Here is a 19,036-nt window from a genome sequence, read left to right on the forward strand (position 1 = left end):
GCGGTCATCGGAATTTGAAGAAAAATTGTCTCTGCATAATAAAAGTAAATGAAAAGATTCAGAATGTATACCATGTAAGAGAGTCAATGAAATGAAATGCTGCATTACACATGGACTGACCCACACTAATCACCTACAAATGATAAAAAGTAAATGTCAAAAAAAACAAAAACAAAAAACAAATGCTGAAGACTCAAGGTCGTTGGGTTAAACCAGAAAACATTCACACATTTTTAAAGATTACATCCTTTACTTTGAACTCCTTTACCTTAATTTAAATCATCTATTTTTCAATATTTCTACATATATATATTGTTTGAAAGAGGACACTATTTACCTATTTGTGTTCTCTCTCCTTCTAGCCAACTTAAAAGAGCATATGCAATATTAATAAGCAGAAATACTTCAAGAATAATTTCTTTTGCCCTAGTGCCACAACATTCAGATCATGATCCTTACCTTGAAATTTTTAAATATTTGAAAAACCTTTTTTTTTTTCCTCTCAGCTGTTTTGTTTGGGATACTTTGTTTGCTTACAGCTTACAACTTTTTTTATACTTACTGAATGGTAAAACGGCTCAGTGATACAGCTGCAACACAATGACTACAGGGGGCCAATTATGAAACATGAATAGTGTAGGTAAGACTATTGAGCTGCTTCAAATGCTTTGGAGTACTACCACCTTTAAATCCCAGCATTTATTCCAATGATATTCATGTTCATCTTAGCCAAACACAATTCAACATTAGCTGAACTACAATACAGAAGAAGCATTTAATTCAATCAAAGGAAGTTGACAGGCATCACTTCAGGCAAACTAATTAATGCTAATTTCTAGACACTGGATTTTCGCATCAACTCAAGAACATGGGCTAACAACACCTGGCATACTTTTTAATAAATCACTCAGTAATTTTATAAATATAAACGAGAATAAACAGAAAAGGAGTAGTACATTTATAAACAAAGATGAAAACCTATATGGGGAAAGACTGACTATTAACAAACACCAATTTCAATTTCATTAATTTGAAGCTAATTATTTTCTCTCAGTGTACAAGCATACTAATGCACAATTTTAGAACTATAACACAGTAACTAAGCAAACAGCTTAACATGTACAAATGCTTGAATTAAATAAATTACAGAGAATCCACCATAGAAAGTGCATTAAAGAAAAATATAATTATAATGTACTGCATAATAGAAAATCTGATTAAGGCATTAAGAAAGAAAATATATCAGAGGCAGAGCATAAAAATAACAATGTAAAAGATAAAAGTAGTAATAGATAATAGAGGGGAATTTTAGATGAATATTGAAAATATGAGGTAATAAAAGATTACAGTCTGGAGCCTTGTCCAGGAACGTTCCTGCCTTGCGTCCTATGCTTGCTGGGATAGGCTTGTGCTTTCCTGAAACCCTGCTCAGCAGGGTTAGCGAATGGATAGATGGATGGACGGACAAAAGACATGGGATTCTATATCACTAGTCATTCTACAGAAATACTCTATATTAAAAGTTAGGTCAGGTGAAAGATTAAAAAGGAATATTAGAGAAAATAGTAGCTGTGTGTCTACCTAACGGAATAATAATAAAACCTACTTAAAATATTACAAAAGTGTGTCCATTAGCTAAGTTAACAGTTTATTAATTACCAGGTTGCACAATTAAATGTCTGAACCATTAGCTTCTTTCTAATATAATTAAAGAGTGAGAAAAAGGTATTGAGGAGGTTACAATTTGTCACATTAACAGAGCCCACTGTTCACTTAATCTTTATGACAGAAAGATGAATCCTAAAGAACTTCATTTTTCTATTAAAAGCTCAATAAAATGTTTATTACATAGAGTGCTTGACAATTAGCAAGAAGAAAAAAAAACAACAATCTTAGCTGTCTTGTGGGAGAAACCTTACCTTGTGAGCAAAGAGTAATAAGTACGTTTACAACAATTACAAAACATTTTAAATGTTTTCAAAAAAAGATATGATTCGTGTTATTATTTACTCTAAAAAAATCATATGGCTGTATAAATGCACTTTAATAGCAAATAGCTTCTTTTTTATATTATTACAAAGCATATTTAGATGTGGCAGTACCAGGGGCCGTATGAGGCTCTAGATGGGGTAGACAGAATCTGGGACTGAAAGGGTCTACTAAAATACCATCCTTTCATCCACCTTCCTCTACATGCTGAATACTTTTCACAAATACTGCATTAGACAGCTAAAGCAAACAAGCAATTTGCTAAATCGAGAAAAAAATGTTTAGCACATTAGCACAGCAGGCTTATCGTTACATCCCACAATGAAATGGCCAAAGGCCTGGTGAGTTTTCCCACATACATTTTGTCCAGCAATATCTGTCCCTAGACAACATCAAAAAAGTGGAATAAATCTGGAATGAAATGAAGTGAAAGGAGCTCGTCACAATAATCTCCTTGGTTAATGTTATGAGCTACTCTAAGTCAGCTTAAGGGTCTAGGATAAATGGGAAATGGTAAGCTAATCACAGTATGCCACAAAAAAATAAAAATTACATAAAATACATTACTGAAAGTTGTTTCATTTAGAGAAAACCAAAGAGTTCTCAGAAAATTCACAAAATATAAAGAGCTATAAAGCCAAAACGGCTTTTTACCTTTATATGGCTCAGCTTCTATTATTCCCTCTGTTGTTGCACCATAATTACTAGAGGTGATGTGTGTCTCAGACAGATTCAATCCTCCAGGCACATGGCGGTTCAGGTCCTGTAAGACACGAATGCAAAATAAATATTCTTTTTCTTCTTGCATGCTCCCAACCCACCAGCTGCCAAGATCACAGCTATTTGTTTTACTCTTTTGTTCTGAAAACCATGTACATTATTTATCCCATTCAAAAAAATATATCCATCCATTTTACAAACCTGCTTATCCAGAACAAGCTTCCTTGGAAGCTGGAGCCTATCCTAGCAAGCATCAGGTGCAAGGTAGAAACAATCCCTGCACAGGGCACCAGTCCATCGCAATGTGAACACGTATGATCAATTTGGCAACACTTACCTAACTTGTACGTTTTTGGACTGTGAGAGTAAACCCACTTGGACATGGAGATAATAAACAAACTCCATGCATTGAGTGTCACTACTGCTGTGCCACCCAAAAATAAAGTGTAGTAAATATAGTGATTGCAAAACAGATTAGCAAAACAATAACTATACACAAAGCAACTGAGCTACAGATTTGTAGAAAGTGCTTATCTCTCCCCTCAACAACAAGATAAAAGATGAAAATAACTGCTTATATTAAGTGGAAAATTACAGGAAGGGCATCCGGTGTAAAATTTTGCCAAATCAATATGCGGACAACAATACAAATTTCCATACTGGATTGGTCAAGCCCCGGGTTAACAACGACCGCCACCAGTACTGTTAGCCAACAGGGTGCTGGCGGAAATTGGGCTACTGTTGGCCAAAGAAGAAGAAGGAGAAGAAGAGGGGGGAGATGTGTCCGGAGGCAGGAGGAGAGGAGGAAGGTAAAGAGAGTGAAACTCAGGGTAGGAACTTTGAATGTTGGCAGTATGACTGCTAAGGGGACAGAGTTAGCAGATATGATGGAGAGAAGGAAGGTTGATATATTGTGCATGCAAGAGACTAAATGGAAGGGGAGTAAGGCCAGGTGGATCGGAGGTGGACTCAAATTGTTCTATCAAGGTGTGGATAGGAGGAGAAATGAAGTAGTTGTTATTCTGAAGGAACAGTATGTCAAGAGTGTTTTGGAGGTGAAAAGAGTGTCAGACAGAGTAATGATTATGAAGCTGGAAATTGGAGGTGCGATGATGAATGTTGTTAGTGCATATGCCCCGCAAGTTGGGTGTGCAATGGATGAGAAAGAAGATTTTTGGAGTGAGTTGGATGAAGTGATGAACAGTGTACCCAAGGGACAGAAAGTGGTGATTGGAGCGGATTTCAATGGACATGTTGGTGAAGGAAACAGAGGAGATGAGGAGGTAATGGGTAGGTATGGTGTCAAGGAGAGGAATGAAGAAGGTTAGAGGATAGTGGATTTTGCCAAAAGGATGGACATGGCTGTGGTGAATACATATTTTAAGAAGAGGGAGGAACATAGGGTTACGTACAAGAGTGGAGGAAGATGCACACAGGTAGATTACATCCTATTCAAAAGAGTTAATCTGAACGAGATTGAAGACTGCAAAGTGGTGGCAGGGGGAAGTGTAGTTAAGCAGCATAGGATGGTGGTCTGTAGAATGATGTTGGAGATCAAGAAGAGGAAGAGAGTGAGGGCAGAGCCAAGGATCAAATGGTGGAAGTTGAAGAAGGAAGACTGCAAGGTTGAGTTTAGGGAGAAGGTGAGACAGGAACTGGGTGGTAGTGCAGACTTACCAGACAGCTGGAAAAATACAGCAGATGTAGTAAGGGTGACAGCAAGAAGGGTGCTTGGCGTGACATCTGGACAGAGGAAGGAGGAAAAGGAAACCTGGTGGTGGAATGGGGAAGTACAGGAGAGTATACAGAGGAAGAGGATGGCAAAGAAGAAGTGGGAAAGTCAAAGAGATGCAGAAAGTAGACAAGAGTACAAGGAGATAAGGCACAAGGTGAAGAGAGAGGTGGCGAAGGCTAAAGAAAAGGTGTATGATGAGATGTATAAGTGGTTAGACATTAAAGAGGGAGAAAAGGACCTGTACTGATTGGCTAGACAGAGGGACCGAGCTGGGAAAGATGTGCAATAGGTTAGGGTAATAAAGGATAAAGATGGAAACGTACTCACAAGCGAGGAGAGTGTGTTGAGCAGATGGAAAGAGTACTTTGAGAGGCTGATGAATGAAGAGAACGAGAGAGAGAAGAGGTTGGATGATGTGGAGATAGTGAGTCAGGAAGTGCAGCGGATTAGCAAAGAGGAAGTAAGGACAGCTATGAAGAGGATGAAGAATGAAACAGCCATTGGTCCAGATAATAATAATAATAATTCATTACATTTATATAGCGCTTTTCTCAGTACTCAAAGCGCTATCCACACAGGTAGGAACCGGGAAGCGAACCCACAATCTTCCACAGTCTCCTTACTGCAAAGCAGCAGCACTACCACTGCGCCACCTGTGAGGACATACCTATGGAAGCATGGAGGTGTTTAGGAGAGATGGCAGTGGAGTTTTTAACCAGATTGTTTAATGGAATCTTGGAAAGTGAGAGGATGCCTGTGGAGTGGAGAAGAAGTGTACTGGTGCCGATATCTATAATAATAAAAGGCAAAGCCCTCACTGACTGACTGACTCACTCACTGACTCACTCATCACTAATTCTCCAACTTCCCGTGTAGGTGGAAGGCTGAAATTTGGCAGGCTCATTCCTTACAGCTTACTTACAAAAGTTAGGCAGGTTTCATTTCGAAATTCAAAGCGTAATGGTCATAACTGGAACATATTTTTTGTCCATACACTGTAATGGAGGAGGCGGAGTCAAGTATCGCGTCATCACGCCTCCTACGTAATCACGTGAACTAAAAACAAGGAAGACATTTACAGCACGAGTCACACGCGGGAACGAAGGTAAGTTACGTTAATTTTTGACTGTCTTTTAATACTGTGTGAGCATACATATTAACACATGTGCAATTAAACGTGTGCATTTACGGGGTGATTTCTCAGGCTTAAAAGCTCACATTTTATCAAACGCGGGAAGAAAGGTAACTGACGTTGTTCACTGTCTTTTAATACTGTGTAACCATACATATTAACACATGTCCAATTAAACGTGTGCATTTACGGGGTGATTTCTCAGGCTTAAAAGCTCGCCTTTTACTAAAAAGGTAAATGCAAAACTATTTTCAATCAGTTTATTGAAACGCTCCCGTTAAGGATTGCAATAACATATTCGCGAGATAAAAGAACGAAGTGGGGGAAATGGAGGAACAGCCGCAAACAGCGAAGAGCAAAAAATTAATTAAACAATTGAGAACGGAGCGAGTTAAGCATACAAGCGTGTTCATAAGGGAAACAAAGCACGGTGTAAAACGTAAGTTTAAATTAAGTTAATAGAAACGCTCCCGCTGCGGATTGCAATAACATATTCGCGAGATAAAAGTTTAATGAGAAGACACGAGGTATAAACGAAGCACACGCCGTGGCGCAACATTAGGGGCAACAGTTTCAACCATTCTATGATCTGCTTCTCGCAACTGAAAGACGGCACATGGCGGATGTTAGCCGACTTGCTGACCGCAACGTTAGGGGCTTCAACTATGGCGCTGACGCAACATCTCAGTGCCAACACTTTGCAGACTGTACTTAAAAGACAAGCCCTCCTCACTGGACAGTTAAAAACACCAATCAAACTAACGATGACATCAAGTATTACCCAATCAAAAGTAGGAAAGGAGGCATCTTCATAAAATGCGTGTGGGATGATTTGCATGAGGCGCTGCTTTAAAAAAAAAAATGATAAAAAAAATACGGGATAAATCCCGTCCAGTATTGATTCAAAACGGGACGCGCAATTTCATTCTCAAACGCGGCACGATTCCGTATTTTAAAGGACGGGTGGCAACCCTACAGTGCCAGGTAACCACCCATACAATCAGATTGTGATTCAGACTAGGAATGCAATGAATGTAATTACCCCGATCTACATACAAGGCGAAAGTCTTGCAACATTCAAAGATGATGGTTTGGGATAATTAGTACTTATTAAGTACAACATTGAACATAAAAGAGCTTATGAAGCCTTGAACCGAAAAAAGCAAGATCTCAGAGATCGTAAAAAAAAAAAAGGAGGTAATGTCGTTTTACTCGCTGTAGATTTTACTCAAACATTACCAGTTATTCCACGAGGGAGACCAGCAGATGAACTCAACGCGTGTTTAAAATCCATGCTTCTCCCACGGTCGGTTATATGTCTCGTGTTCTCGGGTAGGTACACCAAAAAATGTATACATTTAAGCATGTAATGGACAAAGAAAAAATGAGGTATACCCGAAGGCACTGCAGTAGTACTCAATGTAACTTTACTTCTTAAATGTTAATGTTTTACTGTTTAATAATTTATACGCTTCTTATATATTGTTCAAATTCTTTTATGAAAATACCAGTGACAGCGCAATGCACGATAACATGGAGTGAATACACCATACGCATCTGCCCACGGCCGCCCTGGTGTGCGCAGATAGGAGTTGATTCTAAAATAAAATAAACATAAAAAGAGTAATACATTCATCACCCATAAAGCGGATAGCAGACGTGACGTATTATATGTGTACCACATTTCAAGTCAATACGTGAAACGGTTTGCAAGCTACATGTGATTTAAAATCCTGGACAGACCAACGAAAAGCCACGGTAGCAAATTATTGAAGAAGATTTTACTGTTTAATAATTTATATTTATATGAAATGTGCTTCTTATATATTACTTCATATTCTCATATGATAATGATGTTAATGTTGTTTATATTGATTTCTATGTTATTGTAAGTGCATCTATGTGTGTATATGTATGTATGTATGTGTATATATATATATATATATATATATATATATATATATATAAAAAATATATATATAAAAAATATATGTGTATATGTATATATAATATATCTGTATATGTGTGTGTGTGTATATGTGTATATGTATATATATATGACAGTAACACTCATAACAATGACAACACAATTACATTGACAATCATGTTACGTTATTTTTAAAATGTTTCCTTTACTTTTTCATAACCTCTTTAACACACTACTTCTCCGCTGCGAAGCGCGGGTATTTTGCTAGTTTAAGAATAAGGGGGGTGTGCAGGACTGTAGTAACTACAGGGGGATAAAATTGATGAGCCACAGCATGAAGTTATGGGAAAGAGTAGTGGAAGCTAGGTTAAGAAGTGAGGTAATGATTAGTGAGCAGCAGTATGGTTTCATGTCAAAAAAGAGCACCATATGGAAGAGAAAAATGTAATATATTAGCATAAAATAGCATATTAGCATAAATAGCCATAAAAGTAATTAACAGCTTCTGAAGCATTAGATTTAGCATAAATTAGAATGTCAAGCAAATAAGATATGTCAAGCAAATAGTTAAATAAAAAACATTAGTCATATTGCATTATTTTTACACTTGAAGCAGAATTATCAATTTGGGAAAGGAAGGACAGAATAGAAACAGAATGACACACAGAAACTATCGAGGACAGAAGAAGGGGGAACTGTTGTTCAAAAAGTTAGGAACCTGAGGAACGATACCAATGACATAATATAGAAAAATGGTCCAGGTAGGCATGTAAGAAGCCAGCTGGAATAGTGAATCAGCAGAAACAGCAAAAGGCATTGCTACTAACAAGGTCAAGATGATGTAATGCATAATAAAATTAGTATATTCATGTACTAGTAAAAATAAATATAGACAAATAAATAAGCATTAACCTCAGTACAGAAAACAATGCAAGTCAGGCCTGCCACACAAAGAATTAAATAAAGGTACATGCTATATTTCTTTTTAATTAAAGCTTAGCTTCAGCCACTAAATAAAAAATAGCTTGAAGGCCAAGGGAAAGGAAATGATAAAAGAGTGCCCAAGAATGGAAGAAGGGAACTTCTGATCAGCGTAGGCCAATCATAATAAGCAAAACAGAAACTAAAATTGGACAATAGACAGTAACATATCGAAGGCCAGCTGTAGGGGAAGTCAGGAGATAATAATGGTTCCCATGAGAACTCAAGGTTTCGGCCAGACAGGTGCAGAGGGGAGTCAGAGAAAAACAGCGAATGAGCTAATTTGAGCGAGGTGGGAGTGATAAGAATTTACTATATAAGTTTTGGGATCTGAACTGTTCAGGGCTCAGCTCAATTTGGCCGTATTGGGTTGAGTCTGTGTTATTATTGTTATTTTATTGCAATAAAACTATAGACTCTGTTTGCCTGTCCTGAGTCTCCTAATAGCCTTCATTTCAAGTAAAAAGCCTTGTGGTGACAATTTTTCGCCACGACAACCACAGATGCGATGTTTGCTCTGAGGGTGTTGATGGAAAAGTATAAAGAAGGCCAGAAGAAGTTGCATTGCGTCTTTGTGGACCTGGAGAAAGCATATGAGAGGGTGCCTCGAGAGGAGTTGTGGTATTGTATGAGGAAGTCGGGAGTGGCAGAGAAGTATGTAAGAGTTGTACAGGATATGTACGAGGGAAGTGTGACCGTGGTGAGGTCTGCGGTAGAAGTGATGGATTCATTCAAGGTGGAGGTGGGATTACATCAGGGACCGGCTCTGAGCCCTCTCTTATTTGCAATGGTAATGGACAGGTTGACAGACGAGATTAGACAGGAGTCCCAGTGGACTGTGATGTTTGCTGATGACATTGTAATCTGTAGCGATACTAGGGATCAGGTTGAGGAGACCCTGGAGAGGTGGAGATATGCTCTAAAGAGGAGAGGAATGAAGGTCAGTAGGAACAAACAGAATACATGTGTGTAAATGAGAGGGAGGTCAGTGGAATGGTGAGGATGCAAGGAGTAGAGTTGGCTAAGGTGGATGAGTTTAAATACTTGGGATCAACAGTACACAGTAATGGGGATTGTAGAAGAGAGTTGAAGAAGAGAGTGCAGGCAGGGTGGAGTGACTGGAGAAGTGTGTATGGAGTGATTTGTGACAGATGGATATCAGCAAGAGTGAAAGGGAAGGTCTACAGGATGGTAGTGAGACCAGCTATGTTATATGGGTTGGAGACGGTGGCACTGACCACAAAGCAGGAGACAGAGCTGGAGGTGGCAGAGTTAAAACTGCTAAGATTCGCACTGGGTGTGACGTGGATGAATAGGATTAGAAAAGAGTACATTAGAGGGTCAGCTCATGTTGGGACGGTTGGGAGACAAAGCCAGAGAGGCAAGATTGCATTGGTTTGGACATGTGCAGAGGAGAGATGCTGGGTATATTGTGAGAAGGATGCTAAGGATAGAGCTGCCAGGCAAGAGAAAAAGAGGAAGGCCTAAGAGAAGGTTTATGGATGTGGTGAGAGAGGACATGCAGGTGATGGGTGTAACAGAACAAGATGCAGAGGACAGAAAGATATGGAAGAAGATGATCCGCTGTGGCGACCCCTAATGGGAACAATAAGAAAGAAGAAGATTAACTGGAAAATTACAAAATTCAGCTTTATAAATTACAGTGCTAAAAAAAAAATACCCCCTTCCTAAATTCAAATGTGACTGTGAATTTTTGTCACTTACTGTTTTTAGATGTTTAGAAAAGTCTAATATTAGATAAAGGACACCTGAGAGAACAAGTAACACTTTTTTTGTAAAAACAATTTTTTTTTCCAACACATCACTGTTTTCGTAGCACTGTAAATGGATTAAAATGGTGGTGTAATCAATCATTTCAAATGTAATTGTTACATATAGAAATTAAAATCAAGTTGAAGTTCTTGTCATATGTACAAAGTATAGTGAAATTCTTACACATTTTGTAGTAATACAAAATAATTGTATAATGGTCATGTTCAAGTATAATCTTCCAAGTAAGCTGAGTCTGGGGATCCAATATTAAAAAAATCAATTAGGCATTAAAGTTATGGGAAAAACATACAATTTATATAATAACAAGTGTATAAAAAATGTAACTAACATTTTTTTTTTTTTTTTTTTAACTTCAGGTCCTCCTACACAAAGTGGCAATGAAAAAAAAAATCATATAGTGCTTTTCTTACTTCTACAATATGGTTATAACATTTACCTTCTGAATAGTTTTTATTTATTACCCATCAAACACTGAGTGAAAATTATATTCCACTGTTTGCAGAGCAATGATCGGAAAAGTCAGGTGAAAGGGTTATTATGTCTTAAAACTCTGTTTTACATGAGTGACAGAACTTTATTTGTTCTGACTTGGGAGTGAGGCATTGTACAGGCATATTGCTGTTGATATACAAGAGCCATGGTTGTATTTCTTGGCACACTTCTGCTAAAGGTAAATGATTCACTGAACATTCTCAGTGTGTCAGTTGGAAGATGTGCAGCATTGTTCATGATGGCACTCAATTTTGTTTTAATTCTCTCCTTTGCTATGACCTCCACAGGGTCCAGAGTGTATCCCATAACTGACCCTACTCTTTTAATTAGCTTGTTAGTTCGGTGGGCCTCTCTTGAAGTGATGTTACCAGCCCAGCACCTCACAGCACACAGTTTATATGCCGTAGATATACGAGTATATATGTGTGTGTGTGTGTGTGTAAAAAGCGAAGGTTATTTCCATGCTGAAAAGGAAAGAAGGTAAAAACATGCAACTTTTTGGCTGTATAGCTTTCATTGGCTGTGCCTGATATACACACACATCTATATTTACATGAATTATGTTTGGTAGGTAAATCAGTGGAGACATTAAAATTATTTGTCCTTAAATTTGTGGGTAAAAAAGGAGGTTTTAGTGGTGGAAATTCTACAAATACCCAGATACATCTGGCAGATTTGTACAAAAAATGATGACTTAAATTTTTTTGAGAGTGTGAATGAGAGCTGTGATCAATTTTTAAAAAGCTTTCACTGACGTTATCTCCATCTGAATTTCACTCCTAAACCAGAAAGTTAAAGTTTGCCTGTGAACAAGGTTAGAAGCGAGAAGCTTTATGCTAGGGGTGCTGCTGACTAAGACATACATCACTTCATTATCACTGATTATTCATTGTGCATTGAGTATTAACAGTATATGAATGTTTGCTTTGTTGAGGGGAGTTTTTCATGAGCTTAAAAACACAGATGAACCACACGCAATGAAGCCATAGCCTCACAACAAACAGCTTGATACAAATCACAAGCCAGCCTACACTAAACCATGAATGACAAAATGAAATACCATGCAGCTAATACAGAACATTAATATACTGTTTATCTGGTAATATAAAAAAAATATTTTTTAGTGCTTTCCCTACTAACACAAAGAAATAGACCACAGCAAATGCCCTCATCCCCAGTGTTTTAACATTATAAACATGACTTCAAAACAATGTGCTGTATACACTAATTACATTAAATTTATACCTATATACTGTACATGTAGTGTCATGGACACCCAACTTGGCCTGCCATTCTGCCCAGGGTGGTTTAAAAGACCTTGCCTGCCCGGAAGGCCAGTATAATGGAGGAACAGGTTAAGAATTCCCACATGAACTATTTGCTCCCCCAAATACAATAGGTACCAATACCCCTGGTGCTTGCATAGATACACGCAGGGCAGGCTGGGAACTGCAGTCTCATGAGACAGCCCTGCTGGATTTCATGGTTGCCATCAGGAGGAGCTCCAGGGACAGATCGCCCCTAGTCTAAGGAACTTTCACCTGACCTGGAAGTGCTTCCGACATGCAGGGCTGTAACAGCGGAAGTACACCCAGGTCTGGCATAAAAGGGCTCCAACACCTAAGCTCAAGGAGTGGAACGAGAGGGAGAGAAGAGAATTGTGTTTACGTTCTTCTGTAAGCTATACAAAGAAGTCTTTGGTGAAGGTAATTGTTAAATTTTTATTTGAACCTGGGACTTGTGTTGGTGTGTTTGAGGGCTTGGGGTTCAATGGCACCCCCTACTGGTCACAGTATTTATATACATATAAACTGATATTTAATTTACGTTGTTTCTCAACTTAGGTATATATCCTTACTAGTCGTGGAACTGGAGAGTAACATTTTGCATATAAACCAATGTGATAAATTAAGAAGGAAACTGCTGCAGTAGTAATTTAGTTACACGTTATTTATAGACAAAAATACTGCATTGGTAACAGTTATTTGTGCTTTTTATACGCCTGCTTTATTTTTTCTCAGTGCTGAAGCAGTTAAACCTTTTTAGTTTAAATGAACAGAGATTAAAAGGTGACAAGACTGAACAGCTTAAATTTATGAAGGGAATTAGTTCAATGGATCCCAGCTGCTACTTTAAAATAAAACCTTCAATAAGAACATGGGGACATGGTTGGAAACTTGTTAAGGGCAAACCTAATGCTAGAAAGGTTTTCTCTGCACAAACTACCACAGACACATGGATGAAATTATAAAGTAGTGTGGTAGAGAGCAGGACTTTAGGGACCTTGAAATCTCAAACTGGTATTATTTTGGAGATTCTAAATTAATAGAACTGTTGAGCTTGTTGAGATGAATGGCTTGTTTTTGTCAGAAATGTTCTAAAATAAAGCACAGAATTCCCCTTTCTTCGTCTTTTTGATATTTTCCAGTACAATGCAATGTCATTATGGATAGGTTCCCACTCTGAATCAGTGCTTAAACTTAATCTTGAATTCAATGAGCTCGTTACTTAATTTCACATAAAAAGTATTAGGTTAAATGACTAAAATGTGTTTCATAACAGCACGCAAAAATAAAACTTGGAGGCAAACTTGTCATATGCATGACGATAAGGACTGAAACCAATCAGTAACTATGATGTCGCTATGGACTCGCACAAGCACTCCCTGATTGAGGTGATTTCTAAAAATCGAACAGTCACCAAACACGCCTGGTGATTCAGGGTTTGTGTCACTCAGTTTCTGGTGTTAGTGAAACGTTTACCTTTGATTTCACAGGAGTTACTCGCACATCTCACCCAATGTCTATTTTCTTGACACTGACCTTGCCTATCCAAGAAATATATTAAAATGTTTGTTTCAGTTAAGTGCATGAATATTAAGAATAATGGAAAATGATCACAATTGTGGTACAACAAAACACAATGTCAGATACTCATAAAGGAAGAATACTGTAATATAGTGTTGGGTAACACTATATCCAACAAGAGAGAGGGAAATGCAACAGCGTATACAAACATTCATTCAAACACTTGAACAGACTTTTTCCAAAACAGGATTATATGTGACCAGACATTCCTATAGCATAAGAAATGCACATACAAAACAAAATTTGAAATTGTTTTGTATCAGTTAGTCACTCATAAAGCATAATTATGCTGGTTCTCATCTCCATAAATAAAGTGCATCCTTCTAGTTTAAAGTGGTGGAAATGTGACTGAAGTCTAAGCATGTACCAGAGAAATAATCCACAACAGTAAAAGAATATACTGCCCTTCTATTTTTGCACACAGTGAAGTAAACCAGTCAAACAGTACTTTGCTAATGAGAATAGAGCACATGTCCTAAAATGTGATTGCTATCATGGGCTCTAAGAAGATACTGTAATGTACAGCATGTGCTGTTTGATAAAACCAGAATTTCAAGACAATCCTAAATTTACTCAGTCACATTCACCTATGAAACACAAGAGAGGTGGCTCCCACTTTGCTATAAACTTTCTACAGAATAGACATTATACTTTAGCCAAAAAAAAACTGCTCTGCCTTAGTATTACTTAAATATTTACATATCTACAGTTCTGTCCAAATGTATCAAATGATGGTAAAAAAATGGTACAATAATTTAACAGGAATACTAGTTTGAGACAGGAGATACTATGTGAGTGTACAGTGTATCAGAACGCTCAATAGAATGGAGGTCTTAAGAGTTAGATTTACAGATCCCTGCTATCGATTAATTGTTGGAAGAACAGAGCTCAATAAGAGATTAATGTGAGTCAGAGAAAATTTTGTTAATAAGGTACCACCTCAAACTGATATATACAGATGAGTGACATTTAATGAGGATTTCAGTATTGAACGATCACGGCAAGATCAATTTTTGCTGAAAATGCATTAAGTTACAGCATCTAAATGAGTAAGTCTAAGCCTAGAATCAAGCTCACTAGCAATGTAATCCTACCAGTATAATGTGTATTCTTAAAACACTATAAAAAATTGCTGTTACTAACATTAATTCATGGGTGTACAGACAGCTTGAAGCACATTGCTGTAAAGCAACATTATTATTATTTTTTTTTTAAATGATTTCTTAACACAGTATGCACTACACAGGCCTAGGATTGTGTGTGTTTGTGTGAGTATTAGGATGGACTGGCGCTTCGTCCAGGGTTAGTTCCTGACTTGTGTTTCTTACTGCCAGGATAAGCATCTGCTCTCCATGACTCTGGATAAGCAGGTTAGAAAATACATGGTTGAATGCCCATGTTATCATCACTTACACATGGTGGATACACAGCTATAAAACAATGCTATTCAAACATAATACGCATCAGAATGTTACTTATGTACACATCCAGCTGTTACAGGTCCTCACAGGTGGCGCAGTGGTAGTGCTGCTGCTTTGCAGTAAGGAGACTGTGGAAGATTGTGGGTTCGCTTCCCGGTTCCTCCCTGTGTGGATAGCGCTTTGAGTACTGAGAAAAGTGCTATATAAATGTAATGAATTATTATTATTATTATTATTACTATAACAATTTATTCTGGGTAAACTCAGGCATATTGTTGTAACCTCCTGTACAGCTAATATTTTCTGTTCAGTGGCAAGGATTTCCTAATTTGGGAAATAGTATATAGTAGGTATATTTTTATCTGAGCCAGATTTTATAATTTCTTTTCAATAACATATACATATATTACTAATAAACGAAGTGAAATACACTCTGTACTAATCAATTACTAAACAGCGTATGATAAAACAAACACAGAAGGGGAAGTACATAGTTGAATGAATTTTAAATGCATTTATTGTGAAAGAAAAGCATTTGTTGACTTTGTCTCATTAAACTATTCATTATTACTTCAAATCATAGTGTGCATGCTATGTGAATCAGGAGTATTAAATATTATGCTACCTTTTGGTGTTTTTATGACCATCACTTTAGTCTGTTTCATACTACATGTATGTAGCCACTAGCCACAAAAAAAAATGAAATGCTTAATATAATAAGTAAAAAAATCAAAAAGAAATTGTGCAAAATAGCAAGAACTGCAGCTAATTGCATTTGCCAATTTAAAATATCAAAGGTATTTAATACAAAAAATGCAGACTGATTGTTTCACTGAAGTATGTTCTAGCAAAAACGAATACTAATTTATACTGTATAGGTAACAACAGCAAAAGACTGAGCTCAAAAGACCTCTGTGTTAATTAATGTGTTCTTTTATAGAAACTAAAAAGTAGTCATCTCATCACAGCGTTAGCCGCAGTAATTGCTTTCTTGATTAAGTACATATATCAGACTTCACAAAACTCAGGATGCATCTAAAAACAAGAATTAAACACAATGCAAAGAATTTTTTTTCTTTCTTAAGATATGTGTAAATACTTTAAGTGTGTAAATATGTGTCCATATCTTACCTGCATCTTGGATTATATCACTGACCATGAACTTGTGCTTGATTTTTTAAATTCATTTTGACTTTTGAATATTGTGATTGAGAATGTAAAAGCTTAAAAAAAGGTTAAAATTACCAGAGATAAATGGTCTTCACCAAAGTTATCAGTCTCCCCATTACTCGTCACAGGAATTTCTGCAGCTGAACTTCTTACGGATTCTTGGGCCATTTCAACCTTCAAATAGAAAAATAAAAATACAAGCTTTCATTTCTCAATCCTTTGTTACACATCTAATACAAGTAAAAATTGCAAAATATATTTTAAACATAAAAAAAATTTCAGAATGGCAGAAAAATGCTTACTTTTGTTACATTAACATTTTAGCAAACAGGCTTATTTTGTAGTTTTTAATTCTATATACTGCAGTAGCAAAACAAAAAAATATTACACCCAAATGTGAAATGTTCTCTGTCTCTCAAAAGGCCAGCTGTATCAGAGCCAAAGACTTAACAGACAGTGAGTGTGTAAAGAGGATGAGACACATCTGTTCAACACATCAACATAAATGTTCAAGAATTAAGTACAAATGGGTCACACACTTTAAAGCAAAGCTTACAGAAATGACTTGGTGAAATTAAGACAGTAAATCCTGATGAAAGAATGAAAGTCAAGTGCCATTACTGTTAGTTTGGTGAAGGTGTTACAGGCTACAGAAAATGGCATTATGCTTGAATGTTTATTTTGATTAAGTCTTTACATGCGTCATCTGTAAATTAGTTGGGATAAAAGTGCCTGCAAATATATATATAAATATTGGAAATTAAACATTGTCTTGGCAAATTTTAATCTAACAAATATTAAATTATGCATCCTTCAACAGATAAATGCATATAATTCAGGCTGTTTTGCAGAAGTAGAAACAACACAATACAATATTACGATTCTATGGCCAGGGTATAGTAAATAATTTTTTATACTTTGTTAAATATAAGGTTATGCAATTAATTCTGCAATATATTGCTTTCATATGTCCTTTTTTTATTGCACTCAAATTAAATTTCTGAATAAACTCCCTACAGGCAAAAATGTGTGAATCAACTAAACTGAAAAGACACCATTGACTCAAGTTAAATATTTTTTTAAACAATTTTTGAAAATCATTTGTGCAAATTTATTTGAAAAATATCTCAGTAACGTGTATATTTAGACATATTCAGATAGGCTCTGCAGTTAACTTTGGGTGATTTTTTGTGAGATTAGCCCATATACTCTACTTGCAGCCCAAAACTGAGAACAAATCATTTCAAGGCAGGTATTCAACAAAAGGGGAAGAATTGGCTCCAAGGTTCAGAAGACCCACAGAACCACCTATTTCACATGGAGAAGTTGAGGACAGGTCAGTCTTCCTAGAAATCTCTGTACTGGCAAATTGGTCCTAGAGCACGGAGTAAAATTCATCATGAATTCACAATTTTTTAGATTTTTTTTTTTATTATTTAATGTGAGGATTTTGCTGAACATCTAGATAACATCCATAATGAGACTTACAGATTAATGAAGAAAATCAGGTGTCCAAATACTTTTTGCTCAACAGAAATATATTTATTATTTAAAGGAATATTCCTTCCAAAAATGGTTATTACCCCGTGTAGTTTGTAGTGATAGCCAAGAAATATATTTGTCTCACGTTTGCTAGCAGAACCGAAAGGAAAAGGTTAATAATATAATAGAACACAATGGTTACCAATACTGTTCACTGGCAAACAATGTGAAAAACGTCCATGGAAAAAAAGAAAAAAAAAACAAAATCATCTCACACTACTCAGGTTGCATAATTCCTTGTATTAGTTGTCCACTCATATGTTCAGAATGTGCAAAATAAATGGATTTTTTGCTAAAATACTTTTAAATAAATAATTCTGGAAAAATCAGTGTACATCATGAACAGGAAATGCTTTCCCTTAATATAGCACTTTGAATTAAACACAGGACTCTTGGCCAGAGAATGAGGGGTAGAGGTTCATCTTCAGTTTAATGCAGTTCAGTTCATTTGGGTGTATTATTATTTTTGTCAACTGTCAGAGGAGACCTGCAAGCATGTATTTTATTGCATTATGGTGTATTCATGTCATTAAACTTGACTTTTTTTTACTTTTATTATTAATAAAGGAGGTTAGAAACAATCTATGAAATAAAAAAGGAACTAACGAATGTAAAATTTTTCCATACAATCAAATGTATTAAATGACTTGTACAATAAAAATTAAAATTGAAGCAAAACCATCTTTACATTGTCTAAAAATTGAGATGTTTTATCATAAAAGTAATTAGTTAAATTAAGCCAATATGAAATATAACAGGTAGTATTAACCTTTCTGAGTTACTACTGCAAAAAAGAACATTTACCTAAATTAGCTAAATTATATTTACAGGGGTTTATGTCATGCAAAACTGTCAAATGCACTTCTTCAATTGATTGGCTATGGCTTTACAAACCAGTAATCTGCACTTCTGAAGATACATTCCACCATCTAGTGGTTTAATCAAAAACTACATAAAGAAATAACCCACTTATGACTTTTTACTCTTCTATATTAAAGATAAACTTTACCTTTGTGGGGCCACTTTTACAGGGAACAGCAATGCATTCAGAGATGTGTCAGAAAAATGACTGTGAAGGGAGCAAATGTGAGAGGAAACAGAGTGGAAAATTGAGAAATAAAATGAAGAAATAATAGGTAGAGTGGAATAAAAGTAAACACAGAGTCTTATCTGTGGAATGATCTCATCAATGAGAACAACTTGAGTAATAAAAAGGTTTAAGTTTTTGTTCAGGAGTAGATAAATGGTAGTTTCAAAGCACACACA

At 36.3% G+C, this 19,036-nt stretch overlaps 1 protein-coding gene across 3 annotated transcripts in view; it reads right to left on the reverse strand.

Moving 5' to 3' along the window:
• arfip1 (ADP-ribosylation factor interacting protein 1 (arfaptin 1)) overlaps window positions 1-19,036 on the reverse strand; it is an 87,987-nt gene that overhangs the window by 25,291 nt on the left and 43,660 nt on the right. For all 3 annotated transcript variants that reach the window (XM_028802689.2, XM_028802688.2, XM_028802690.2), the window contains 2 exons: window positions 16,304-16,402; window positions 2,644-2,752 (listed from right to left, as the gene is read on the reverse strand). In XM_028802689.2, coding sequence (XP_028658522.1) covers window positions 2,644-2,752; window positions 16,304-16,402 — 208 coding nt within the window. The remainder of the gene's footprint in view (window positions 1-2,643; window positions 2,753-16,303; window positions 16,403-19,036) is intronic.

This window comes from Erpetoichthys calabaricus, chromosome 5, assembly GCF_900747795.2.
Source record: "Erpetoichthys calabaricus chromosome 5, fErpCal1.3, whole genome shotgun sequence".
In the NCBI taxonomy this organism is placed as follows: Eukaryota; Metazoa; Chordata; class Cladistia; order Polypteriformes; family Polypteridae; genus Erpetoichthys; species Erpetoichthys calabaricus.